Source organism: Caloenas nicobarica, chromosome 18 (assembly GCF_036013445.1).
Source record: "Caloenas nicobarica isolate bCalNic1 chromosome 18, bCalNic1.hap1, whole genome shotgun sequence".
Classification (NCBI taxonomy): Eukaryota; Metazoa; Chordata; class Aves; order Columbiformes; family Columbidae; genus Caloenas; species Caloenas nicobarica.
Window position 1 is genome coordinate 5,015,179 of NC_088262.1, and position 16,673 is coordinate 5,031,851.

At 51.5% G+C, this 16,673-nt stretch overlaps 3 protein-coding genes across 4 annotated transcripts; 2 read left to right on the forward strand and 1 right to left on the reverse strand.

Annotated features, from left to right (window-relative positions):
• The first annotated feature begins 1,630 nt into the window (after nt 1-1,630).
• SLC25A19 (solute carrier family 25 member 19) lies at nt 1,631-9,729 on the forward strand. 2 transcript variants are annotated; one of them, XM_065647789.1, is made up of 7 exons: nt 1,631-1,725; nt 1,893-2,040; nt 2,543-2,698; nt 3,471-3,641; nt 4,581-4,764; nt 5,923-6,053; nt 7,290-9,729. In XM_065647789.1, exons 2-7 carry the CDS (start codon nt 1,915-1,917, stop codon nt 7,488-7,490), a joined length of 969 nt encoding a protein of 322 aa, XP_065503861.1. In that variant the 5' UTR covers nt 1,631-1,725; nt 1,893-1,914; the 3' UTR covers nt 7,491-9,729. The 2 variants fall into 2 exon arrangements, with proteins under 2 accessions (XP_065503861.1, XP_065503862.1); XM_065647790.1 differs by lacking the exon at nt 5,923-6,053.
• Nucleotides 9,730-10,375: 646 nt separating this feature from the next.
• LOC135996276 (basic proline-rich protein-like) lies at nt 10,376-12,153 on the reverse strand. Its single transcript, XM_065648097.1, has 2 exons — nt 12,103-12,153; nt 10,376-11,056 (listed from the first exon to the last, which is right to left on the reverse strand). Exons 1-2 carry the CDS (start codon nt 12,151-12,153, stop codon nt 10,376-10,378), a joined length of 732 nt encoding a protein of 243 aa, XP_065504169.1.
• Nucleotides 10,702-16,633, forward strand: MIF4GD (MIF4G domain containing). The gene is made up of 6 exons (XM_065648039.1): nt 10,702-10,819; nt 12,895-13,031; nt 13,805-13,914; nt 14,214-14,369; nt 15,037-15,129; nt 15,682-16,633. The coding sequence occupies exons 2-6, from the start codon at nt 12,950-12,952 to the stop codon at nt 15,907-15,909; spliced, it is 669 nt and encodes a 222-aa protein (XP_065504111.1). The 5' UTR covers nt 10,702-10,819; nt 12,895-12,949; the 3' UTR covers nt 15,910-16,633.
• The last annotated feature ends 40 nt before the right edge of the window (nt 16,634-16,673 follow it).

The window sequence follows — 16,673 nt, forward strand, 5'->3', positions numbered from 1 at the left end:
AAAAAAAAAAATCTTATTTTCCCTGTGCTTTTTAGAGGGAAGAGAAATGTTTGTTGCTACTGTGATAGTATAACATCAAGGCCATGGTGGAAGAACAATCAGCGAGTCATTTCTTTCTCGGGGTTTTCCTTTCCCAGTGACCAGCTTTGGCATGTGGGTCAGCAAAGCTGGTGCCAGGTGGCAGAAAAAGCTGAAATCCGTCTTATTTTACTGTCATCCTCCAGAGCAGCAGCAGGAGTGCAGTGTTTGTCAAATTTTGACTTATTGGCCCCTGATTTAAAATACATCTGCAGAAGTCTTCCACTGGCATTCCTTTATGGCACTTCTGCATTTTTTAAGCATAAATTTTTAAAAAAGGATTAATAAAGCAGGTCTGGCACTGAGATAAGTTGCTGTTGGGCTTCTGAAGGTCTGATTATCCACCTTTAAATTCTGCTGATTACTGGTGATAAATTTTATAGGCTTTACTGCCTAACATCAGACACCTTGGATTTTTTTTTCTTCACATAAATTACATGAACTTCTACAAAATACATATTTGCAAGGTGTTTGGGGAAGGTATAAAATCTATACATGTTGCTCCATTATACACCTATTTACATTTGCAGGCTCAGGGCCTAAACGTGTTAAGCCTATTAATTCCCTTCATGCTCAAAATCAGTGGTTCTCTGGAAGAGGGAACACTGTGAGATGAACTTTTGTGGAGGGGGATTTTTATGTATATAAACAATGGTATCCAAAATCCCTCATACTGATGGTCAGTTCGGCACAGGGTTGGAAGTGCTGCCTCAGGACACAAAAATCAGGCTGAAGCTCTTCAGAGAATCACCTCATCTGGCATGTTGTGTCCAGTTCTGGGCCCCTCAGTTCCAGCAGGACAGGGAACTGCTGGAGAGAGTCCAGCGCAGGGCAATGAAGATGCTGAAGGGAGTGGAGCATCTCCCGTGTGAGGAAAGGCTGAGGAGCTGGGGCTCTGGAGCTGGAGGAGAGGAGACTGAGGGGCGACCTCATTCATGGGGATCAATATGGAAAGGGTGGGTGTCACGAGGATGGAGCCAGGCTCATCTTGGTGACAACCAACAGTAAGACAAGGGGTAATGGGTTCAAGCTGGAACACAAGAGGTTCCACTTGAATATGAGAAGAAACTCCTGAGTGAGGGTGCCAGAGCCTGGCCCAGGCTGCCCAGGGAGTTTGTGGAGTCTCCTTCTCTGCAGACATTCCAACCCGCCTGGACACCTTCCTCTGTAACCTCATCTGGGTGTTCCTGCTCCGGCGGGGGGATTGCACTGGATGAGCTTTCGAGGTCCCTTCCGACCCCTGACATTCTGGGATTGTGTTAGTCAGTCGCAGTATTAGTTGGTCCGTAAATCAAATTTCGCCGTTGCTCGTGAGGCTCAGAGTTCTGTCTAGGTGGATCCCGCTGTGCAGACGGTGTTTGCCGGAGCCCGCTGCCGCTCCCGCCGCCGCTCCCGCTCCCGCCGCCGCTCCCGCCGCCGCTCCCGCTCCCGCCGCCGCTCCCGCTCCGCCCGGGACCCGCGGGGCGGGGCCAGGGACTACATTTCCCAGCGCCCCCCGCGGCGCGCAGGCGCAGTGCGGCGGGAGCCGCCGGCGGGCGGGTGAGGCGAACCCGGCGCGGCCCGCGGCTGCGAACGGGCCGTGGCCGCCAACCGCCGGCCCGGGCAGCCACCGGCCCCGCACGGGCTCTGGCTCCGTGTCCCCCTCCGGTGCCTGCCACGGGCTGGGCCGCGGGGCCCATGGGGAGTGGGGGTGGTTGTGGGGGCCATGAGGTGGATGGAGGGGGGGCGGTGAGGGACGCGCGGGGCCGGGCGCGCTGCGTGTGGCCCTCGGTGTGCCTGGGGGGCGCTGACTGGGGCGCCCTGTCCCCGCCCAGGCCGCAGGGACCCCAGGCAGGCATGGTCGGCTATGACCCCGAGGCCAAGTGCGTCTCCACGGTGGAAGCGGCTGTGGCGGGATCAGCATCTGGCTTCGTCACTCGGGTCCTTATCAGCCCCTTGGATGTCATCAAGATCCGCTTCCAGGTACTTTCTTCGTGGCGTGCCCGGGGACAGGGGGTGGCAGAGCCTGTTGGAGGGCAGAGGTGGGCTTGTCCTGGGTGAACAGGTCACTCGTGCAACCGGCGAGCACTGAATCTGCCTGTCAGCTCTCACCTGCATTGTCTGCAGGGTGTGCGAGGTGGCAGAGCTATCTTGTGCCCGCCGTTCTCTTTATATAACCTCAGTCTTTGAATGGGACCTTGTGCTTTTCATAGGTTGTTTGCTTTCTCTGCTTTTCTGAATGATTGCCACTATCTAGCTGAATTTCACCATCATCCCTGATTGCCTTTGTGTTGCGTGCCTGTTTTTATTCTTTTAGAGCCCCACGTAACTAACATCCCAGTCAGTTCTAGGTGCGATTCTGTGCGAAGGCACAATGTCATCTCTTGGCATTGGTTGGCTGACAGGGTTATGAACTCCTGAATTGAACACTTGAATCTTGTTGAAATGTGGCATGGAACTGAAAATATTTTCTGTTTTTCTCCAGCTTCAGATCGAGCAGCTCTCCTCCAGAACCCCGGGGGCCAAGTATCACGGCATCTTGCAAGCTGTACAGTGCATCTTCCAGGAGGAGGGGTTGGGAGCCTTCTGGAAGGGCCATGTTCCTGCTCAGTTCCTTTCCGTTGGCTACGGAGCTGTTCAGGTAAGGTGACCAGATGTGATCTAGGCCCAGCGTATGTACACAGGACTCTGCTTTGCTTCTCTTCAGACTGGCTGCGTGGGCAGATGCAGAAAGGTCCAGGTTTACACTGTACTGATACAAGCCAGCTCCAATCTCAAAGATGTGTATAATGTTGATGCATCATTCCTAAGTTAACATTCCTGAGCTTTCTGAGCGGCCAGCCTGGAGCACAGCTGGAGCAAACTGGGTTCTGTCTCTGTCTGGTGACACAGACGAGCCCTGTTTGTTCCTTATGCTTGGCTTAGCTGTTCATGTTTGAAGCCTGTGTGGTTCTTTGCCTTGGTTCATGCTTTCACCCTGACAGCTTGCTAGTAAAAGAATCAATGAAGCTGATGATGGTGTTTTACCCAGCATTGTTATGCTTCATTTTTAAATATTAACATGTTTTATGAGCAATGGTTGAAAGAGTAATGGATAGGACATCTGTAATATAGCAAATACTCTTCAGGACACATAGAGCATTAAAATGAGTTTTTCACAATCCTGAATGCAAGATTTAGCAGAAGTGTCAAGAGCTCAGAATATCCCAAGCATTTCCAGGGCTGCTCAGTGATTTTTACAAGATATTATTTGAGCACATGCTCCAGCAAGTTGCAAGCTGGGGAGGGCTTTTGAAGGACAGAAAGTGGTTACAAACGGTGGGTGGAGCTGTTTTGGTGAAATCAGAGGAGTGGGAGATCCATGTCAGTGATAAGGTTTGTCTCCCTGACCTGTGTATGTTTGTTTCTGTAAGTTCATGGCATTTGAGAGCTTGACGAAACTGGTGCACAACGTCACCTCATACAATGCCCGCGATTCCTTTGTGCACTTCGTCTGCGGTGGACTGGCGGCTTGCACAGCCACTGTTGCAGTTCAGCCCGTTGACACGCTACGCACCCGCTTTGCTGCTCAGGGTGAGCCTAAGGTACGGCTTAGTTTGGAATTCTCATCCACAGCATTAGCACATTTCACATGTGTCTGAGGTTTAAAAAGTACATAACCGTTGGTGGGTTAGCATAAAGGGGCACGTGCTGTTATTGGGCAATGTTTTCACTGTCACCAAGTTATCCCCTGTGCTGTTGACACGGCTTTTGTAATTATGTTTTGCTGCTCCTGATTGTGTTTGACTCCTGGTAGGTGATCCAGAAGGGAGAAACTGTCCTTAACAGGATAATTCAATTTTCATTTCGGCTTTTGGCTGTTGATAGAATGCACTCCCCAGTGTTGAACATTGTGTGTTTGAAACTTTCCACTTGCACAGAATCACGTTTAGATAACAATGGGGCTGCTACTCAAAACCAATCACTTTTCACCTGTGTTTTGTTTTCTTATTTATGCAGTAATTGGTCTCCATGCTAATTAGATCTATAATAACTAGACTCATATGGGTTTGTATCAGAGCCATTTCTGGGTTTTGACTTAGCCTGCAGTAGAATCACGGTATATATTATATGAATTCTGCTGCAGGAGCAAGCAAAGCTGTTAAGAGAAAAATAAATATCCGTGATGCAAGAGATCTGAGGCCACAGCTCTCAGCTCTGGACCTTGTTTTTTCCCCTCAGAAGCACAGCTGGGATGTGGGATAAAGTGTCAGCCCAGAGCTAACAATCATTCATTCAGTTAGTCTCTTGTGGCTCAGAGGTAGGGTTAGGTTGTCAGCTTACTTGTAAGTCACAAGGGATTAGCTGAGAATACTGTGTGAAGACGTGCAAAATCACTTTGTTCATCGCTTGTGCTGAAAATCAGTCATTTGTATTTTGGGCAGTGGGAAATGCCTGTCCTCCTTACTGGGAAATAACCTGACCTTTGGTTTCTTGATTTTAAGCCCGTTTCACTGGAAAGTCAGCCTCTTTTTATTGTCTAGATCTATCGCAACCTTCGCCACGCAGTGGTGACCATGTACCAGACAGAAGGGCCTCGGACTTTCTATAGAGGTTTGACTCCCACTATCATTGCTATCTTCCCGTATGCCGGGCTCCAGTTCTCCTTCTACAACATCCTGCAACAATTTTCTGAATGGGCGGTTCCAGCTGAAGGAAAGAAAGGAGGTAGGCACTTGGGACAGTGATGTCTGCAATCTGGGGACAAAGAGAGGATGAATATTCGTTTGGGGGACTGACATAAGCTCAGTTTTCTGTCCTATCACTCTTTTTGACGCAACATGTGAAAAGTGTCTCAGTTTCCCATCTCTCATTCTTACCCCTGCATGGTGAAGTTTACAAAGAGCTCCTGTTATGGAATAACCATGATGGAAATACGGACAGATGGGAAAGTGAGGTGTCACAGGCCAGGGAACTCTTTCTGGAGCTGTGTCACGTTACTCATACTGTGGGAAGAGAGTGCTGGTGTAATCCTTCTCTGTTTCATTAGTGCTGTGGGGACAGAACTCTTGGATTTCCTCAGGAAACCTGCCTGCAGATTCCAGCACAGCTGTTACAGAAGAGGATTCATTTCACCTAATTTAAAACTACTAAGCTCTTGATTTGATATTTTTATGTTGATTTCTAGCTCCGTTTTAAGAGAACCTCATACTGATGCAACCTTGACATTTCTAGTTCTAGAGCCTCCCTGAGAGACCGTGTGTGCAGCATCAGCGTGTGTTTGTTCCTCGAAGGAATTTCTTCAATAGAGGAACTAGAGTTTTCAATATCACGTCTGCATATTTTTATTTTTAGATGGCAGAGGCTGATGGCGGTTTTGTGCTGGTAACTCATGTTTGTCAGGAAAAAGTCTAATAACACGAAACTCGTTTCCCACAAGCTTTTGAAATCATCAGGCAATGTCAATTTGTGACTTATTCCAATCCAGAATAAGTCAGTTTGAGCAATCAGGAGTGCAAGATTTCCAGTGACCCGGCTTTTACTGGGGGCATGAAAGCTTTTCGGTCCACTCATGGCAGGTTCTCTGGTGACTGGGGTTTTTTTGTGCAATGCTACTTGTCAAAGCAAAAGTGCAAATCAGTATAATGAACCAAGATGAGGTGTTACGCTCTGGCTCCAATGGACATTGCGGCCCTGATGTAGAAAATATAGATTGAGGTTCTGTGGCCCAAACTATGCAGAAGAGGTGATGTAACTTTAAAGAGCCTTTTTGGCCTTATATTTTGTGAAAAGTGATTTTTGACTTAGCTCTCATGATCTTTAATCAGAACTCTCTGCTAATTCTCTTTTTCCTCCCTGATATCCTCTCTCCCTTCTGCTTCTCAGGCAACGTTAAAAACCTTGTTTGTGGCAGCTGCGCTGGAATCATCAGCAAAACCCTCACCTACCCTTTCGACCTGTTCAAAAAACGACTGCAAGTGGGTGGCTTTGAGCATGCCCGGGCAGCCTTTGGGCAGGTGAGAAATGGTGGAATTGACTGATTTGCATGAGGATGGATTTGCATCAAGACAGTCCAGAGCCAGGCCGCTGCACCAGGGTGCACTGATGATTCACCAGCGGTACCTGCCGCATTTATATTTGGGTTGGGAGCTCCTGGGGAACTTCTGGGAGCTGAGCATTGGTCTCACTTAATAATGGGAATAGCTGCATGAATATACTGGGTTAATTTTATGGCATTGTCCAGCATACCTGTGCTCTGCTTTCTCATCCATCTCCATCAGGCTGGCTGTCTTGAAACTGGGAATGAATCAGGCAGGCAAAGGAGTTTCCATTTACTTTTTTTAGTTGCAGCTTAGTATTTCTGATTCAGGACCAAATTACCAGCAGAGGATGACACCAGCTTTGTGCTGGGATTGCCAGGCTGTCAGGATCCTTTTCTGCAATTAATATTTTGATACAAAGAATGGACACCAAATGTTCAGCGTGTGTTTTCTGTATCAGAACATCCTGAAATTCAAAGCAAATTAAATACTTCCAGTGTTCCTTAGCACCATCCTTGCCACCTCAAAATACACTCTAAGACAAATACAGATCTTTCAAGGAGCTATCTCTCTTTCTTCCATGAAATGTGGAAATTTTCTTTTTTCCTTCAAATTCTTTGGCTCTGAGAAGCAAATCAGTCTGTACCTCAAGATACTCTTGGGTTAGGAATTTGAAGTCTTAACTCATTGCATTGGATGCTTTTCCTTTTCCAGTGAGGCACAGAATTTGTTCTTAGCATTGATGTGTCACAAGATGTTAAACTTTGGCAGTGTGACAGGATGACATGCAGACAGCTAATTTAGAGACTTCTGACTGCTGTAGCTGTGTTTTCTTTCTGTCAGGAAACTGAAAAGTTGTCCCTCCTTAGAGAGGGAAGGGGGTGCAGAACAGTAGCAGCACAATCTGAAATAATTACCTCGCAAACTTGCACCATAAATAGTACATGTTGTTGTAGCATAAAGATTTAACGGCCATTCAATTAGAATGATCTGCATAAGCAATTGCTGATGCAAAATTTGTGTTTTTCCTCTACCCCACTCTACAAACTGACTCTGAAACTTTCAGGTAGTTATAATAATACCCAGAAAGGCACCTCCAGGCTGCATGTCTGGATTATGTTTCTGTGGTATAGTTTGGGGCTCTCTGTGTTCTTTTCCAGGTAAGCTGTCCTGGATTTTTCTTGTTTAACCTTTTCACCATTTCTCCCCCAGGTACGGATGTACAGGGGTCTGCTGGACTGCATAAGGCAGATCCTGCGAGAGGAGGGCCCGGGTGGGTTCTTCAAGGGCCTCTCGCCCAGCTTGCTGAAGGCTGCAGTCTCCACTGGCCTCGTCTTCTTCTGGTACGAGCTGTTCTGCAACCTGCTGTGTGCCCTGAAGAACACCGGCAGCACTACGAGGAAGGAAGGCTGAAAGAGGCGAGTATTTGCCTACCTGGTGTTCTCCTGGAGGAGGGAAAACTGATGGCTTTGCCGTCGTGAGCACGTTGGAAATGTCGGAGGTCCACCAGCCTGTCGGAAATCACCTCCTGAGACCGAGCAGAAGGAGAAGGTGACTGTGGTTCAGCTGAAGAAGCTGAACTGCTCTGCTGGAAGCTGTTCAACTGAGCACTTATTTTCTCTGTCTCCTCTCATATCAGCAGACATTTAGTGGGGAGAGGGGGGAACCAAGCAGACAACTACCTAGCAGAGTGATGTGAAAAGGCACCCGATAAAGTGGGTGAATTCCTGTGCTCGCCCGGGGTCACAGAGAGATCCTGGCGTAACTCCTGCTGCTTAACCAACGTAAAGTCACTTTGTACCTCTGCATCTGCACAGCTTTAGTTCCTTGCTCTGTGGCCTGCTCTTCACACCATATTCCTTTCTTGGTGTTGCACAGGTAGCTCTGTCCTGCTGTTGTGAAGTCACTTAAAACCTCTTCAGCGTGCACAGAACCTCCATTTTCCTTTACTTTGCTGCCAGCTGCTGCTTCTCGATTACCACTCACTGGCTGCGCGTTCTCAGCCGCCTTAAACACAGAATCTTCTAGTGGATCATGCTGACCCAAACTTTCTCTTTCTTCAGCTGTGGTGAGCTTGATTGTATCCTAAGTGCCCATTTCTCTTCCTGCATGTCTTGCCATACATCTCTTAGGGTTTTGCATTGCCTTAGTCACGCTTTTTACAAGTAGACCTGGAGATTAAGAGCGCCGCTCTAAGAGGATTCAACGCACAAGCCAGTTCTTACTTCAGGGTTCTTTGTTTCAGTGTAGTGAGTACACAAATGCTGTATAGAGTTTTAGAAATATTTAGTCTAAGTTGGAATGATGAAGGAAAAGTCCTGTGGAAACAAGTAAATGTCTTTTTTTTTTTTTTTCTTAAATACCACTTTTGAATGTTTCTAGCAAGTGTTTCTATAGTGGCCTCAACATTTCTGAACCTCAGTCCTACAGTGGTGCTAACAAATGAAAACGTTTTGACAAGATTAGCTGAAGTGAGAGGACTAAACATCAAATTGGAATTGGTTGGCTTAGCATGGTGTTTGACAGGAACAGGCTGATTGAATTAGAGCTGGATAAGTGTTTTTCTGGAGCTTCAAAGGTTTTGTGAATGGTTAAAAAAAACAAGCAACACATCTCTGATTTATGTAACAAGGGAAAGAAGGAAAAATACTTTATTCCTCTTCTTTTATCCTGTTTTTCCAAGCTGAGCAGGGTGCGGAAGGCAGAGTTCTGAGGAAGAGCCTCTGTGATTCAAAAGCGTGTTCGTCATCAGGCGAGTGGTGTAGAGGGCAGAGCGCTGCAGTTATGTAGAGGATGGTTTGATGGTTCTTCTCTTAATGCAGAACTTTTTGTGGCTCTTTTGCAATATGCGGGGTGTTAATCCCAAATGGCCTGGCCAAATTCCAGCGTGACCAATTCCATTCTGTTGACGTAAGTTATCCTGGTGATTTTGAGCATATCAGCGTTGCTCACTTATCCTGAGCTATTGTGAGAGGCTGTTTTTAAAGAGCAGCTGTTTCACTGGTGGCTGAGGTATCTAGAGAGATTCCTTGCAAGCCCAGGCCAAATAACTTTATGTCTGCTGTGGTCTGAGATCTTGGAAGATCTCACTGGAGTTCCCCCGTTGGAATGACTGGGATTTCACTCTGATGTAATCCTATCAGCGGGGACTTGTGCTGCCTGAAATTCACCTCACAGGCTGCTCAGCAGTTGCGCTGGTTTTCTTCTAGTGCCTTTTGCCATCAGAATGTCCAAAAGCGCTTTAGCAGGCAGAGCGTTGAGGACGAGTTGCACTGTGGTGGTGAAGGGATCCACCATCGCTCTTAGCCGGCCTGGGACGGGGGAATGTTTTCGCACAAGTTCTGTGAAGAACAAACTGTTTCCCGTAGTGCCAGCCGGCTCGTGAGTTCCTAGGACAGTCCTCTTCTCAGGATGCTCATCCAGAGCTGCATAGCATCGGTTTTGAAAATAAATTAATGTTTTACAGTCAGTCTTGGAATAGATGTATTTCATTTGGGTTTAAGTTTCGTCATGTAGAACTGTAATTCTCTGTGGCATTTTGCTGTGTTGCCTTCGTGGATCTTTTGCAGCTGCTGTTGTCTGAAAGCATCAGAGCACAATGTGCACAACACGTGCCTACCTTTGACAAAACATACATTAAATATTTTGTTATGCTCCTGTCTGGCTATAGGGGTTTTTTATTCCTTTTTTCCTAGTGTGTGCACTCAGTTGGACCCTGCAGGGCCGCTGTCACCCTCCTGCTTCCCAAAAGGGACGATAATCGGAGCCCAGAGGCTACAGGAGCCATCTGGTTTTCCCATTCCATCGCTGGCTCCTGGGTGCTCGTCACCATCGGACAGCGGTGGGGTGATGCTTTGGGTATCGCTGTTGAGCACCGCACCAAGGGGGATCGGCCGAGGGGGTTTGTGCAGCCCCCGGCGTCCCCGGGGACCGTCAGAACCGCGGCAGCTGGTCCTGAGCTGTGCACCCGCCGTGGATGGGTTCAGGCTTTGTTTGGATTTAGCTGGGCCACACAGCGCCGCAGAAAATGTTCCCAAACTGCTCGTTCTGCGTTTCCTGAGGCTGTTCTCTGGTTTCAGCAGCCTGGCTGCTCAGCTGGCCCCAAAATGAGGGGTCTGCCCAGTGAAATGGTTGGGAGTTCACAGAACAAAATGTGCGGTGTGTTATATCCCGCTCAGCTCTTGTTGCAGTGACTTGGTTTAGTGCGTCTCTCCTCTCTTGGTATTTTTTTCTGGGTTTTGTGCCGCTCGGCTACAGCCTGCCCTGGCCTGGAGGGGAGCGAGGGATAACCGCGGTTTTCACCCGCAAATCGGTGCGGCTCCCAGCGGCAGGGCCCGGCCGGTGCTCGGCGGGGGAGCCCCGGGGGGACAGCGGGGCGCGGGGTTCAGCGCTGCCTTCCCCGGCGGGCGGAGCGGAGCAGCCGCCGTGCCCGGGGCGCAGGCGGGGATGCCGGGGGGAGCCGGGAGGCCGTGCCGGGGCGAGGGGGTTTCCCGTGGTGGGGTTTCCCGGGGGCGCCCAGCGGAGCAGCCGGCTCCATCCCCGCCGTGGCCGGTTGCTCGCAGGCGGTGGCGCTGCCGCCGCTCTCCCGGCCCGGCCGGCCCGGCCCTCCCCCGGCTCCGGCGAGGAAATGACCTAAGAGGAAACCTGGGCCGTGCCGGGAGGGAGCGGGGCCGGGCCGGCGGGGCCCGGGACGCTCCGGAGATGCCCCGGCGGCCGGAGGACACAGCGGGGGCGGCCGGCAGGTCGGTGGCGGCTGCGCCCGGCTCCCCCTGCCCTGCCCGGGGACACCGCGGGGTGCTGCTTGCCCTGGGATCCGCCGTCCCGGGGGCCCTTCGGCGTGTGCTGCCCGCGGGGCTGGGGCGAGGCGGCTGCGGGGGCTCCCGCGGGGCTCCGGTGGCCCCGGTGCCCCGGGCAGGGGGAGTCTCGGCGCTGGGGGTTCCACCTGCGGCTCGGCGGGGCTGGGACGGGGGCCCGGGCGGCTGGGGGTGCCCCTGGGGATGCTCAGGGGTGGCAGAGGAGACTTGGGGCCCTTCTCCCTCTTTTGGCGGTGGCCGGGGCAAATCCAGCCTGTCCCAGCCGGTGTGCCCCCGCCGGGTAGGGCCCTGGCACACGGGCTGGCTGGTCACCGGCACATCAAGGACACTTACCCCAACCACGTCAGTCCCCGGGACAGCTCGTGTTGTGGGGACCGCTTGCAGAAGAGTAGTTGGTACCCACACCTGATGCTGTGCCCAGTGTCACCCACTGCCACTAGCCCTTCAGGAAAGGTGGTCCTGGCAGCAGGATCTCAGGTGCAGCCGGGCTGGTTTTGCCTCTCTCGCTGTGGTTTGCTCTGGGCAGGGTTATTTGGCACAGCAGATCAAAGCGGCCGTGCCTGTCCCCGGGGAGCCGTGGGGAAGGATGCTCTGGGAGAGGCGCTGGGCGGTGGCGGCAGAGACGCTGCCAGACGGGCTCGGGCGCTTCCTGCTTCGCTGCGTGCGGTGCTGAGCTCTCGCCAGGTTCCTGCTGCACGGCGATGCTGCCGGTGGGACGCGGGGCTGCCGGTGAGCTCAGGCCGCTCCGCAGGCAGTGCAGAACCGTGTGAGTGTGGATGCAGAGGGAGAGAGACGGTGCAGAAGGCAGAGAGGTCGGACAGGAAGGTGTTTGCCAACCAGACACGGCACGGAGGGCACCCAGCTGCTTGTGAATCCATCTGGGAAGGATGTGCAGGTCTCGGGGCAGGTAACCCTGTGTGGGTGAGAGCTTCAGCTGCATAAGCCTCTGTGGGGCAGGGTCTGCCCTGGGCCGCACAGGGAGGGCAGGGTCAGGCTCTACCCACCAGCAAGCTCCTCTCTCTGCCCTGAATTATTACGTGTTGTGCCACAGCTTCATGGCAAGTGGAGTGTCTGAGGGGTCAGGCTGCCCGCGATACCTGTGCCCTGCCTCTAAATGGCAATGGGCTCTTCGGCTTTAATCCGGGTAGGGACCTGTTTGCAGAGACGGGTGAGTAATGGTCCAGGAATTTTGACAAGCTGGCAAAACTCACTTGGCCGACTGCCTTCTCCTGTTTGTGCTGTGGGTCTGGCCAGCCCGGCATTTTGCGTCCAGCAGATCATCTCGTGTGCGTATCAAACAAATCCCTTCCTCTCTGTGCCATGCGTACCGTCTTGCTGTCTTCGCTGTATCACAAAGCAGAAGACAATCTAGAGACTATTTGGGAGCGCTGTTGGTACTGCAGAGAGCTCTGCTTGACTGCAGGGGGCTGAAACAGGAGCTGTTGCTGTTGGGGATTTGGCTGCAGAGCTTGTTGCGTCTGACGGGAGAGGAGGGAGCCTGCCTCCGGCACACGAGGGGGAGAGTGTGCCTGGGATGCTCGGGTGCCGGTTTGATTCTTCCCAGGCTTTTGTGTGAAACCAGCTGAATGGGTGTTTCAAAGGCACAAGGAAGAAGCTGCGTGGGGTGCTCCTGGGTGTGTTTCCCCGTGATAATAAGCCACAGCGAAGTCACCTGTGGTGAGATCGGTATATTTAGAAGCTGCCTTGGTGTGCTGTCCACTTTGAGCCTACAGATCAACAGACTGAAATATGCTTTTCATATTAGAAAAATGCTCTGAAGATGGAGTCCTATTCATAGTCTGGTAGGAAACAAGGCTTAAAAAGATGTGGGAGTGAAGCTTTGCTTGGATCTAGGACTGGAGTGTCCTGATAACAGAGGAGTTTCCTTGGGGCAGGGGCTGTCAGGAGAACAGCCTGTGCTCCAGCACTAGATGGGATTTGCCAAACGGCCAGTGAAGGTCTGCCCTCTCTGTCCAACTAATCTCTGTGTGCTCTTTCCCCAGGGACTGTCACTAGCCCATCCGTTGCCCTGACTCTTGCCCCTGGAGGAAGCCAGTTATGGGGGAAACAGGCAAAGAAGAGTATAAAATACAGTCATTTGACAGCGAGACTCAGAAGCTGCTGAAAACAGCCCTCAAAGGTCAGCAGGCTTTTTACCGGTTCCTGTGCCACTTGCAGCTTGGCTGATAAATGAGGCTGGATGCTTGGGCCCCTTTAAGGAACAGCAGTTGCTAAGTATAGAAAAGCTGTTCCATAAACGCTGTTGATCCATGACCGGGTGCTGCTGATGAATCTTCTACAGGAAGGTCTTTGCTCCCTGCCCCTTCTTACCCCCTCTCGCCTTCTCTCCAGTGTTTAATGCTGCAGTTGTTCAAACTCAGCTCCTGGTTCTTATCCTTGTGGTTTTCCTTGATTTTGGGGTACCCTCCTCTCCTGCTCTGAGCATCTCTCACCCCTCTCCAGTGCCCAGTTCCTGCTCCCTGTCCCTCCCGCTGTGAGGCCGTCTTGTCCTCCCACACCCCCAGACTCCTGCTCACCTGTCACATCTCTATTCAAAGCCCAGCAGGAGTTTGCACATCTGGCTCTCGCTAACCCAACTTTGAAGCAGTGCTGGGATTCCAGATTCAGATCAACTTCTTGCTTCTTGTATCACCTATTTTTCTCCATTGCTTTCCCATCGTGACAGCTGTGTCTCCAGCCTGGGAGGACTGTGCCCCATTGGAGATCGTATCTCCAAAACAGCTGGAGTGTGAGAGGGGCTGTGACTCTTGATGTGGAAGCAAACATGAGGTTTTGCACCATGTAACGTGGTTGTACCAGGCCCTGTGCCAACCTCAGTTGTCTTCCAGGTACCCCAAAGCAAGCAGGGCACAAAAGGGTGCTGGGTCCTGACAGTGCTTCTCCTCTCTGCAGACCCCAGCAACGTGGACCTGGAGAAAGTGGCCAATATTATCGTGGACCAGTCCCTCAAAGACTGCGTGTTCAGCAAGGAGGCAGGACGCATCTGCTACACCATCATCCAGGTGAGAGCTCCTCGTGTCGCGACAGTGAAACACTTAAAATGTGCAGGTTGTCCCGAGGCTGGGCCAGGAGATGCTTCGCCCCAGCCCTGTGCTCTGACTCCTCCACCAGCTTCTCCTCTTCTGCCACTTGCCCCATGCAGTGGTGGCATCCAGACGAGCAGCTGGCGAGCACAGGCAGTTAGTCGCAGCTTTCCTGTCCCTCTGGGCAATCACAGGACGGTATCTGCATGGTTCTGCATCCCCCCACCCCTCTCACACCCCCATTTCATCCCTCTACCCTGTTTTTTCTGGGCTCATAGGCAGAGAGCAAACAAGTCGGCCAGAGCATCTTCCGGAGGAGCCTGCTGAACCGGCTGCAGCAGGAGTACAAGGACAGGGAGGAGCTGCGCACCCGCTCGCTCCAGGCCTGGATCTGCTACGTCACCTTCATCTGCAACATCTTCGACTACCTGAGGGTAAGGAGCCGGAGCAGAAGCACCTGCCCGCTGCTGCCTAGGGGTGCCAGAGGGCATGGGGGTCTGCAGGGTGTTGGGCGAGTGTTGTACAGAGCCTCGGAGACAGTTCTCAGCACGAGGATGCTGCTGGTGCTACCGACAGGCAAGCGAACAGGCTTGGAGAGGCAGAGCCATCTCTGGGAACAGTCCCAAAGTCTGAGCTTCCTCATTTTGTACCTGGTGTTTGAAATCCCCTGATTTGCCTGCTCCCAGATGTCCCAGATTTAGTTCCTGTGAGGTGCTGTGGGGGACCTGTGTGTGCTCACATGATTTCTAGCCCATGTACTGATGGAGTTTGTCTGCAAGCCTTCACTGCGGTGTGTGTACTTGGACGCCTGCTTGAAGTAGATGTAAAAACGATGCAAGTAGAGCTGCAGGCAGGAAAAATGCTCTTGCAACGAGTGTATTTCCCATGGTTACCTCCTTACATTTAAAAATAGATGTTTTTTACATCATTTGTTCAGCTTCTCTGGCTCCTGAGACTCAAACGTCTGGTCTCCTACGTAAATCCCACCAATCCGGCATTTGGCAGCACAACAAAATTCTGCTCTCTTCTTTGAAAAGCAGCAAGGGAGTAACTTGGAGCCCTTTTTGGCTCCAAGCTGACGGTGGCTTCTGCTCCTTACAGGTGAACAACATGCCCATGATGGCTCTGGTGAACCCTGTTTACGACTGTCTGTTCCGGCTGGCCCAACCTGACAGCCTGCGGAAGGAGGAAGAGGTGAGTGCCATCTCCTCATGGGCATCCTGGAGAAAATTAATGTTTTTCTACCTGTTGCGGGTGCATTTCTTTGGCAATTTTGTCTGAAAGGTAGAGGAGTTCAGGATGTGCTTTTCCAGTGCTTTTACTAGAACAGATCCAGCCTATCCTGCTTCCTGGACCACAGCGACTTGCGGGAAGCAGAACCGTCATAGAATCACAGAATGGTTTGGGTTGAAGGGACCTTCCAAGTTCCCCCAGTGCCACCCCTGCCATGAGCAGGGATATCTTCACCAGCTCAGGTTGCTCAGAGCCCCGTCCAGCCTGGCCTGGGATGTCTCCAGGGATGGGGCATCCACTCCCTCTCTGGGCAACCTGGGCCAGGCTCTCACCACCCTCAGCATAAAAAATTTATTTCTCATGTCCAGCCTGAATCTCCCTCACCTGTTGGAAATTTAGACCAGAGGGAACAGGATGAGTTGGCCCGTAAGTGACTGATGGGCACCTCCACAGAGATGTGCCAAACCTCCCCGTTCCTTTGTCCTCAGCCATCTTCTTCTCTTCCTTCTGAAGGTGGACTGCCTGGTCCTACAGCTCCACCGCATCGGCGAGCAGCTGGAGAAGATGAACTCCCAACGGATGGATGAGCTCTTCTCCCTCCTCCGAGATGGCTTCCTCCTGCAGGAGGGGCTCAGCTCCCTGTCCCAGCTCCTGCTGCTGGAGATCATCGAGTTCCGAGCTGCCGACTGGAAGATGACGGACGCTGCCCAGAAATACTATTACAGCGAAGTGATGGATTAACCGCAGAGGTGGAGAGATGTGGAGAGATGTCCCCAGCACTTTCACCAGCAAGCTTCACACCAAGTTTGGATTTATTTTCATCATGTTTTTCTAGCACTTCCTGTAAATAGGATTTACACTGGCTGGTGCCTCTGGACATGTCACTGTCCGGCTGCAGCTGGTGCCAGCCTGACTTTGGAGGTCTGGAGCAGTGGGACAGGCAGGGCACGTTTAACCCAGCAAGTTCTTCCACTGATTTAGTCTAATATTGGGCTACTGCCAGCAAAGGGCAGGGAAGGCTTCCAGCTCAAACCAGCATTTGAGATGTGTGTTAAGGCAAGCACAGTTCAGGCTGAGAGCATTTTGGTTTCACCCGAGAGGCGGGGGAGAAATCTTTCACAGCTCAGGTTGTACCTGGTTCTCCAGGCCAAGTCACAGAAAACACTGTGGCCTCACCAACAGCTCGACCAAGTGCTATTTTTCCCAAACTCTTTCCAGCTCCCTGGCTGCACCTGCATGCTACAGCCTTCCCCACGGGTCACCAGCCACCAACACCTGCAGCAGGACAGGGCCCTGAGCACATGTAGCTAGGAACAGGTTTTACAAGTTTTATACAATTACTGTCATGTTTTTTCAGAATTTAGCGACTTTCAACTATGATATGTTTCTTATAAGAATGGGAGAGGAAGAAAGGAAACAAAATAGTCTATTGAAGGATTTTTTTCTAATAAAAGTTTTCCACTAACATGGGTCCTGCCTTCTCTCTATGCAGCTTCTGAGCTATG